This window comes from Syngnathoides biaculeatus, chromosome 11 (assembly GCF_019802595.1).
Source record: "Syngnathoides biaculeatus isolate LvHL_M chromosome 11, ASM1980259v1, whole genome shotgun sequence".
NCBI lineage: Eukaryota > Metazoa > Chordata > Actinopteri > Syngnathiformes > Syngnathidae > Syngnathoides > Syngnathoides biaculeatus.
The window spans coordinates 27,323,981-27,334,890 of record NC_084650.1 but is presented as its reverse complement, the minus strand read 5'-3'; the positions used below and the strand labels follow the sequence as shown (position 1 = coordinate 27,334,890).

Sequence of the window (10,910 nt, the reverse complement as noted above, 5' to 3'; positions counted from 1 at the left end):
GTGTATGTCTTTAAGAGCAGAGATGGGGGTGTAAGGTAAACTAGGAAAAAGAAAGTGTGGCAGAGCAGCGGTCATTGTTAGAGAAAGTTCCGTGTGCTGCCTAAAAGAAACCAGTGGCTTCTTGTTTTCATTTTTTACAGTACATATGTGAATTGTGTCATTGGATGTAACAACCAGTCACCCTTTACTCATTGAATCACATTGCAAAATGCCACAAACTGAATAGCTGTATCCTATACTTTTAATTTGCCATTGGATTAGTTTTTTTTTTGCGTGTAACGTAGAATATCTGCGAAGAGACTGCATCAGCAGTGCATAATTGCACGCGCGTGCAGTTTAGAGGGAACATTGGCTGACGTCTTTTTTTTTGGGGGGGGGGGCACGCCGTCCCGCGATCCACTTATTGAGCACCCCTGATTTATACATTATATGACTGACATAATTTTTCAAGATATTTTTTATAATCTTTGATGACTTTTAATCTTATCTGCAAAATAATTCGGGTTCAAAATGCAGGATAGGCTTTTACAAGCAATTAGTCATTCACAAATAAACATGAGAAACGGGTATTTCGTCAGATTTTTTTTTATCCATAGCAAATTACTATCCATCACATTAACAATTGTCAATGCCTATATGATCATTATTTTTGTTTATAAAGTCAACAAAGCTTCTTCAGCTTCTTGGTTGCTTTATTTACAAGTTAAGGCAAATCCAACGGTCCAAATTACAATTGCACAATCCAAGGAGCTTCAAAACTTGGTATTGCTGTAGCTCAGTTCGATTGGCCATGTCAGGAAGATATTTATTCACAAATGTTTCTGGCAAAGGCTTTCCAAACACCTTTCCAACCTGGAAGTGCTTATTTGAACGCATTTTCCATCTGTGCCAAATGGCGGTTTTGATCAAGTATCACAAAGGAACAGTGATGCCAGACATTTACACAAACTCTTTGATCATTTCCTCACAAGCATAGATGAGCTTGGTCAAAATATCACACACACTACTTGAAACATTGTAGTTATGTATGTTGAAACTAAGACACAACCACTGAATTAGACGTCATAATTAACAATGTTGAAAAACAAATTATTGTCTCTGCATTTGGACAAAAAGTCAGTCCTTTGTCCTTTTTCAAGTTTTTAAAGAGTCAAGGGAGAGACTGTACGATGATGATTTTCTCGTTGATACAGAAACGGTGCAGCACACTGAGCAGGTTTTCGCCACAACGCGAGACTTGCCTCTCCATGGCCAGACGGAAATCCTCCTTCACCCCTTTGGTAATCCCTCTCGTCACCGTGTGGTGTCTTCACATGGAGGAAAAAAAAAAAGATGAACAAACAGCTATTGCGTTTAGAGAGCAACATTTGAATGCGACACAAATCAATCAGTCATGGCTGAACAAGATCATTCAACACTTCATATGAAACAAATAAGCACAAATGAAATGAGACCAAGTGTTGTGACAAGGCCAAAAGAAACTGTTACAAGAACGACATCATCTCAGCTAACAACGGTGATGACCACAGAAAGACGAGCGATGGCTCAAATAAACCAAACGGCGACGACCACGTAGTCTTAAATGATTAGCCCAAATAAAAATCTGGGGTGGGGGAGGGGGAGGAGGGGGGGGATGACAATCCTAAGAGTCGGGAATGAATGGTGACTGGTGCTGGGGGAGGTATGCGCACTGAGGTAGGAGGGGCCCGGGGTACCTGTCCATCGTCTGCACCCCTTGTAGCAGAAGGGTGTTTAGCTCCAGCCCCAGGGCGGGCCTAGGGTTCCTGGGGGACAGCAACATTCAAACACTCTGTCAGTCTGCCTTTTTTTTTGGTCTGCAACTTTCAGTGTTCAATTTGACACATTAATAATACAGCACCTCACAAAAGAGAGTACAACCATTAAATTGTTTTTTTCCATCTGGAAAGTAGAAGCACTGCGCCCTCAAAAATAACTCTACCGCAGCCATTAATGTTACCCCCCTGGCAAAAAAGTAAATACACCTCTCAAGGAAAATGTCCAGATTTGGTCCATTTAGCCATACACTAAAGGGGGTCCAGTGTGGTCTCTTTTCTTGTAAACTTTGATGGCTGTGTGTTGAGCTGTTTTGAGGGGACAGTAAGTTGACACTGACTACTTTATGCTGTAGCACAGTGTCTTCTCTTTATCGTTATCCCACGAAAACATGGAATTCTAACAAAAATTAAAATCAGCATACTCACTTTTGTGATACTGTTAAAGCCTTCTTTCTAAGGCCCGCTCCTGTGAGAGCTTTTTATTCATCTAAGGTCCCCTTCAGGCCGATCATCAATCAAGTTGACCTAATCTCTTAACAAACGCCGACAGAACCCGGGGTATGCCGATTCGCAGGCCCACTGATGATCCATTTGAGGTGCTTACTTAATCAGCATTCCCTGGTTGGGCAGCAGCTCCAGCTGGATCCTCCCTCCGTCGGGGGTACGCAGGTATGCAAACTCTTCCAGCATGTCGATGTCTGACAAAGTATGTGAGCTTAAGGAGGATAACGATCAAGTGCTGCGATGCTGCTCGGAATTTGGTCGCAGAAGGAAGTCCCAGCTTCCAAATTTCAGTCAATAAAAGTGCTCTAAATGTCTGTCTTTTTTTTTCCCCATCAGTGACCCAAAATACATAAAGAGGAAAGTATTTTATTTGTTTTGTAAAAGATGCTACGAGGTTTGCTAGCACCAACATTTGTGTGTAAACATGAGGGTTAATTGACTGACTGTTAACTCACATTCTTAAGCTCAAAACTGACCCAGAACATCCAATGCGGGCATGGAAAACAAACACTATATAAAGTTAAAAAGAACTTTGACAGGATACTGGTGACGTAGTTGAAGAAATTCTCATACTGGAAACCACCTTGCTGGCAGATCTTATCCACCGCTTTTAGAAACAACATCTCGCCCTGCGGCCAGTCGTACTGCAGGAGCACCACCACGTGACCCAGCGACAGGTCGTCCCGGTTGTCTGTAAAGGCTCGCGGCTGGTTGGCCCAAAGGAGGAGATGGCGGGCCAGAGTTTCTTTTAATCCATGAATGCATAGTGCATATGTTGCCAAACGTACAACGTGGAGATACAGGAAGTAGAGTACCTTAAAGCAGGCCAACATCAGCTGGAGGCAGAAAGGTAAGATGGCATTGCTGGTGCATGGAAGTAATCGCAGGTCATGACCTAGTTTGGACAAATTAATAACTCTGCATATGATTTGGCTACTGTTTCCACATTATTTACTTGGCAAATCCAGCAATTACTATCTTACTCTTCTTGCTTTTGGGCTTGACTCTCAGCTGATCTTCCGAGGTTTTTGTTGGTTCATGGTTTGGGGGTTCCAATCCACTGACAACATCGAGAAGCTTGTCACAGGCCATCTGAAGAGTAGATTCAACAGTAGACCAGCTAAATAAAGTGATTGTTTTGACTCTAAAAAAAAAAACAACTCTGATCAAATGTATGGTGATCACAAGAAAGTTATTTTTTTTGTTTTGTCTTTGGGATGGATAGGAATGAACGAATGATTACATTCAGATTGGGCCAGCAGGGTCAACTACTATGTAGTATTTAGCGAGCATGTTTGCGCATACCCTGTATTCTCCCAGTGCATAGTGGCACGAGGCCTGCTGTATGAGGGCCCTGTGGTGCTCCAGACTGGTCTGACCCGAGGGGCTCTGCTGGCCCGACTGAGGTTGCTGCATGGCTGCCATCTGCTGCAGGCTGGACAGGGCCTTACGGTACTGTCCCTGAATGACACAAGGGAGCAAAGTCACTTACCGAACTATCTCGGCGAAAACAAGTCTTTGCCTCTAAAGGACTTTTGTGTTCATTTCTTATAGTTCGACAGCACTTCAAAAATTGGTCTACATTCCTCAGTGTTGTTCTGGTTCACGGAATTGGTTCTTGCCTGGTATATGATCATGTCAATAAGGAAAATTCGGAACCACTGCCAGGTGTCGGTCTTCCAAGAGGCACACATCTTTTTGAACTCTGTGAAAGAACAAATTTGCCACCAGGTATTGTAAATAAAAGCAATGTTGACTCCATCATTCAAAACTAATACAGCTTCCCCCTCGTGAATATTGAAAATCCATGAGCAATTATACCCCCCCGCAAAAAAAGGTTCATAATTGGGTATGGCTGCCACAAGATGGTGCCTACGCAGTGCTATAATTGACTAATGTAGGACAGATTAGCCCGCAAAAACTCAATTGATAATTGCCCTATTACATATTTGCAATATTGGACAACCTCTGGCTCATTAAGAGTAGACAATTACCAGTTTCAAGGTTATCGTGAGAATGAAGAAGATCCCAGCTTTCCCTCGCTGTGTAAAAGCCCTCCAGAGTCTCCGACCAGTTGGGCATCTCAGACTTGTTCACCAGGATGTGTCGGCCTGTGCCATCCTCATCGTCTGAACTCTGGAATTACACCCGCACGCACACAGACATTCTAACTAAAGAGAGACTCATTTTATAGAGCTCGTGCATGTTTCACGGCGCCATATTGCCGGTCAAAAAGAGCTGGCCGACAGTGTTTGGGACATGGAACAGGAGCAGAATATTCACAATGCCCGAGACTTGTTGTGCTGTTAGTTGTTACAACACACAATTCAAAGAGGTCATTCTATAGAATACCAGCTGAAAAGATCAGAAAAGAGCGATGGATTTCGGCAATTAAACGTGATGGATGGTGCCCAACCAAAAAACGCACACGCCTGTGTAGCGATCACTCCATTTCAGGTAAAAATTATTCTTCTCAATATCAAATTACCAAGAAATATTTATAATGCCAAGTTGGCTCATTTGAGAACAATGCGCAAAAAAAAAAAAAAACGTAGAGGTTTAACATTTAACGTAAGTTTAACGTGTGGCCGCAACACGCTTCCGTGTACGGAGGAGCCAACTCCCTGTCTTTTTTTTTCCCCCAATCATAGTTAATGAATGTGAGTTTGTGTAAAACCAGGGGTCATTTATTAAATATTTGTAATTGTATTGAAAAAATCTGAGTAGCTCCATCACTATGTATACTTTACTAAGCTTTCAAACTCTCACCAAATACATGTGTAGATCCAGTTGTCCAACACAAGCAGAAGCGGGCTAATCGTCCCATTTCTTATCGGCGAAAACATCGACTTCAGCATTAAATATGGGTCCTCTATGCCAAATGTCTCTCATTTTTCCATATACCTTTCTTTCTTTTCACCTTCTAAATGTTTAACGGTATCGGACAAAACTCTGGGTGTCGTGCTATCACACATATTTTCGTGCAGTCTCCAACCGACTTAGCATGAAAAATGCTCTGTTAGACCGTGAATATGGCCAGTCACGTGACTTCGGTGACGTAGGTGCACGAGCTCTATAGAATACATACTGCATGAATGTTTGCATTATCCTCACAAAAGTCTTTTCTCTGCCATCTCCCATTTTGCGCTTCTTGTGCGCGTGTTTGACTGATCCTCTCTCGATATCCACATCATTGTACACTGAGCTGAAATCTTCCACAAGAATCCAGGGTCCCAAGTTCAGCGTATTCCCACCTGACAGAGAATAGCAACAGGTCGTGAAGGTCTTTCAGTTTTAGCACAGTGAGTCAATGCATGTGTGTGCCGAGATGAAGACTGACCCTGAAAGAGCGTTGGCTGTACAGTTGAGACGTAGAGGAAAGCATTACGGAAGAGGACGAGGGCAGTGCAGATGACCACCTGACTGCAGCAGCGGGCTCTCGTGTCCCCCTCCAGGCCCGGTAAGTAGCGACATAGCTCCTTTACTCTCTGAAGCAAGTCCATATAAGTCCTAAAATAGAATAGGCCCAGGCACAAATACGCCTTCAGAATCCTCACAATGCTTACTGGCCACTCCACACTGTAAGTCAACGCTGATCTTTTTACCCAATGTGACAAGTATCTTTTTTTTTTTTTCATGTCAATGTTTACAGTAAACTTTTTATCCTTGCTTCTTTCCTATATGAACATAAACCAGATACAGGAGTACCTCGGTTTTTGAACGTTTTGGTTTTCGTACAAATCGGTTTTCGAACGAAAATTTTGAGATTTTTTTGCTTTGGTTTTCGAACGTTTTGGTTTTCAACCAGCCTTCTGGAACGGATTGTGTTCCAGAATCAAGGCACCACTGTATGTATCTGATGTGTGTGCGGTCTGGACGCTCTGGTCACGCTCATTCAATGTACACGTCAGCCAAAGGCAACACATGTCACAGTTGTTCTACAAAACAGACGTGTGAAATGTAATGACGGGCGAAAGAGCAGAAAACACTCAGTAGTGACAACAACTGGCACATATCAAAAAATGATGTCTCCAGTTGCAGAAATTTCTTGAAATTGCCATAATTGAGTCAGGATTGAGACCTACTTGAGGGCCCATATTTACTTTTGGAAACACACTGTATCTTTTCTTTTGTGCACATGCTACGTGACGGCATGTCCCTTCACTGACTCACTCACATTATTTAACAAACAGCAATATCGTTAGATCGCCTACCTCTGTCCTTTATCGCCCTGCCATTCACATCGAGCACCAACAATAGAAAGAAGGTCCAACAGCCTTTCCCAAGGTTCGGCAACCACTGAAGACTTTTCTGACAAGCCGTCAATAACGTAGCGCTGGGAGCCACGGGAGACACTCGGAGACTTTAGAGGACCACCTTCTTGAGATGCTGAGAGAAAGAAGAATAATTAAAAAAAAGGGATTAATGTTACGGCTGTCAGAACAAATAAAACCACAGGAACAGGTAAGAACAAGCGAACTGCTTCACCATTTATCTGTACGTCAAGTGAAGGTCTTCGGGTCACATAACCGATGTAGAATTCAGCAGCTTTCAGGATGTATTTCTGCATCAGGCTGGCTGGCAGGCGCATGTCCATGTTGTTTATAACCAGAGGAAGGACGTCACACACTGGAACACAAGGATGAAAAAAATACAGTAGAACCTCGAAAGGTGAATGCACAAAAAATATGGCCACATGCGTGTGACTTTTTCTCTAAAGAACGCGAGAGGACAATCATAAAACAGACGTTATGTGTCACTAAGAAAACCCTTATTAAAAAAGCAATAACGAGATGTCCCAATACTTTTGTTCAGTATTTATGAAGTTACTTGTTGACAATAGTAAGGGAATGTTTTATTGTCTGACAATTATGATGGTTATAAACTGTTTGCGCATCTGATACATGAATTACCTTTGTATTACACCTTCTTCATTCAGCAATTAGTTTTGCTGTTATTACATTAGGGGTTAACATTTAACTTAAATTTCAAGTGTCACAAAAAGGATGATTTTTAGTAAGTTATTAATGAAAAAACAGCAGCCCGTATGGACGCATCCGTTTTTTTTCCACCACAAAACATGATTTTCACTCCCGCCATGAAAATCCTCTCCAGGGATTTGTTTTCGACAACCAGGAAGTGACGGAGGCAAATGCGCGCTCAAGCGGACTCGTTTGTTTCTATTCGTTTTACCTGCGGGAAGATAGCTCGTTGTTCCTTTGTGTTAGCTAAAATACAGGCTCGTTGCATTGCTGGATATTGCTCAAACACTCGGGAGGATGGATTTACACTTCATAAGTTTCCAAGAGACCCGGTTCGTCATGAAAAATGGATTGCACGGGTGCAAAGGACGAAAGTTTCATGGGTTCCAAATGACAGATAGGTGCGTATACAGCTACTAAAAAAAAATAATAATTTGGGGCGGACCACGTAATCCGTCCCTCACAACGTAACAAAAGGTCCGCGTACGTATGACAGGGGTGTTAAATGTGTCGATGTGCGCGTCGGACAGCTGCCGCGCCGTGCGCTGATGCGCACAGCTTCAGCTGGGCAATTGTGTCATACATACTGACTGGGAGTCTGTTGCCACCATGTCCGCTGATCACGGCTTTGGCCGGGGCGGCTCATTTTTGGCGCCGAGGTGGCTTATCACGGTGCCGAGCTGGGCCGCTTTACAGTGTTGTCGTCGCACGCGGCTGAGTGCGCCATTGCCGGCAGCGTTGTTCAATGCCGCGGACACAGCATTGTTCATACCTGAACAACACCGCTGATGGCAGCGGCGTTAAACAATGGCGACAATGGGGCACTCAGACACGAGTGACGACAACGCCGCAAAGCGGCCCGGCTCGGCGCTGCAATGAGCCACCTCGGTGCTACCCTGGCTGAAGCCGTGATCGGCTCGTTGCACCCGGCCGCGGTGTTGTCATCGCTTGCGGCTGAGTACGCTACATACTGTCGGGGAATCTGTTGTTAGTTAGAAGTGATCCGCATATCATCTAAATATGGCTCAAAACGATAGGGTAATATTGTCACTTCACTCGGTTGTAAGATGTTCTCTTCTTCGAAAAGAGCTTCCGTGTCAGAAGGGGCGTGTTCGTCTCCCACAGTAGGGGCCACGGCGTGTTTTCAATGGCGAATGTCTGGGGTGACATCACGGACAGGAGATGCAGCCAATATGGCGACCACTTGGATGTCGAATGACACTTCCGCAACTTTGTGCATGGATGACGCACTCTCCGCTCATATTTATTTTTTCATATGGACATTGAAGTGAATAATATTGTATATATTATATTATATCTATTTATGAATGATTATAGGGATGACACTTGACGTTTAAGAATGTTAAAAGGCTACTTTAAGAGGTTTCATGATGGTGACAGTTTGAATCTGGAAAAAAATATTTTTTGTATCTTAGCAGTCAAACAGCTTCTTGTCTTCAACCCTACAATTTCTCTATGTCCATTTTCCAAGTTGCATATCCTCACAAGAGTGCCAGGAGTGCTGGAGCATATCCCAGCTAACTTCAGGCAAAAGACAGACGATGAACTGGTCACCAGTCACTCCAACTAAACTTTAAACTTGACTTTTTTTCCTGGATTTAAAAAAAAAAAAAAAAAATCACTGTTTTACTGACCAAAAAGTTTTCTGAAGCAATTAACAGGTGACTCCACTTTCTCAGATGTCTCTGCATCCAACAGTGTCTCGCCTAGACTAACCTGTACACACAAGAGACTGGTTAAATAATAATGCCACCCACTGAGAAATCTATGAGCTTTTTAGCACTCTTGTTTTGGTCACGTACCCCATGTTGGACCACAGACTCTGGAAACCGTTTTAGTAGGAGCAACAGCATCTCTGCCTTCTCCAAAGTGTTGAAGCACTGCTCGGTGGCCTTCAGCAACATCTCACACTGTATACGGCCAGGCAGTGTTTCAAAAAGCCCTGGCGGAGACAACACATGCCCTCAAAGTTGAGAGTTCTAACATTACAATACGCAAAGAAAAACATCTGAATCTGCATATTTCACTCACCTCGAAGGAACTGCGAATGTTTGTCCTGAGCGTCACTGCGTAGAGCCGCTGTGATGACGCTGATCTCCCGCCACACAATGGGCTGATCTGGGAAATTTAAGAACCTAAAGGATTTACAAAATATTTTTTTTAAATGTTGCTATCCAAAGACAAGAACTGCTGAGCAAGTACACTGAAACTCACATGTCATAGAGCAATCTCCCCGCACAAGACGTCCTTTCTGCATTCCGTTCAATGATGTACATTTCATACTGCGGAAGGAAAAAGGGGTTTGCGACTCAAGTACACCTACATTATGCACGTTATCCATCTTAATGGACGAACAATGTTGACATGAACTTAAACGTAACCTTGTGTCACATAAAGCATTATTGTATTCGTAAAGCAGGACTTTAAACAATATTGCCCTTGTTTTACATGTCTCTAGAAGTGTATAGATACCTAATAAAGCGCACAACGTAAATACATGCCATTACTGAAGTAATAACGTTGTTGTGTATCATTAATAAAGCAGTGGCTGTGCAAGTCATTACCTGTATGTTGAAGTCGGCAGGGTAAAGGGTTCTAGCAGTTATGAGCCAGGCTTTAGCTGCACATGGGTCGTCTGGAACAAGCTCCCGGGCTCTTTTGACCAAAAACTCGCAGTCTTTTTGCGCTGACATTTGTGCTGAACGGAGTTGTCGGAGTCAAACGTCACAAAATATCCCCGAACCAAATGCAGCCCTCGTTTTAGTCGAATTTTAGCATACACGATCTGTCTTATCCAATTTGCAGCTGGTTAGCTAGCATTGTCAAGCCAATCAGGTACATTTTACCTCCTTAATTTTATTTGTTCCAATTTGCACCTCTCAAGAACGATGACCATGACTGCGTTCGCGTGTTATTATGACGGGATTTTCTTTTTTTAAAAAAAAAGAAGAGCAAATAAAATATTTATCCTTATATGATCCCTGCCGGCCGTTCAATTCAGGACTTGTTGATGACGCGAAAGTACTGTCGTAACGGCTCTACTTTACGACTGTTACAGCCGCATTTGAGGCTTAACGACAACCGGGGGAAATAAAAACAATACAAATCCGTGTTTGGACCCTGTGCTTCAACTCATGCTTTAGAAATTTTGTCAAAAAGATCAAGAAGATATGCCAAAAGCACAAGGACTGATTAACAGTATGTTGTGCATCACAAAGATGGCACTTAAAGTTGCTGACGACTCGTAAAAAGATTTTACTCAGTAACCTCGGAATTAGGTTCGCTCGCAAAATAATCTAGAATAGTGATATAACAGTACAATGCTGTACTTTGGTACCTAGTTATTTAGGATCGTGACATGATAAAGCGTGTCACAAATTCTTCCGATTAGTGTGCACTTCCAGGCCACCGTACGAACGTCCCAAAAACACGCCTCGGATTGGTGGAGTCCGAGACAATGATTGGATATGTATTCATCTCCGCAGCCAGAAGTTGACAATGATTGGGCAGAATCGTAAGGTTGTGTGGCGTTCATTGGCTTGGTTCAATCATTAAGGTAGAATTTTTTTTAATAAAAAAAGAAAGAAAGAAATATATTCAAACAAAA

General features: G+C 42.9%; 1 protein-coding gene across 1 annotated transcript; it reads right to left on the bottom strand.

Moving 5' to 3' along the window:
- Positions 1-569: 569 nt before the first annotated feature.
- On the bottom strand, positions 570-10,728 carry ints10 (integrator complex subunit 10). The gene is made up of 17 exons (XM_061835540.1): positions 9,868-10,728; positions 9,518-9,585; positions 9,335-9,438; positions 9,106-9,245; positions 8,938-9,019; positions 6,789-6,929; positions 6,515-6,689; positions 5,641-5,810; positions 5,415-5,554; positions 4,295-4,436; positions 3,923-4,005; positions 3,606-3,761; positions 3,284-3,392; positions 3,116-3,195; positions 2,845-3,007; positions 2,401-2,494; positions 570-1,307 (listed from the first exon to the last, which is right to left on the bottom strand). The coding sequence occupies exons 1-17, from the start codon at positions 9,994-9,996 to the stop codon at positions 1,151-1,153; spliced, it is 2,133 nt and encodes a 710-aa protein (XP_061691524.1). The 5' UTR covers positions 9,997-10,728; the 3' UTR covers positions 570-1,150.
- Positions 10,729-10,910: the final 182 nt, after the last annotated feature.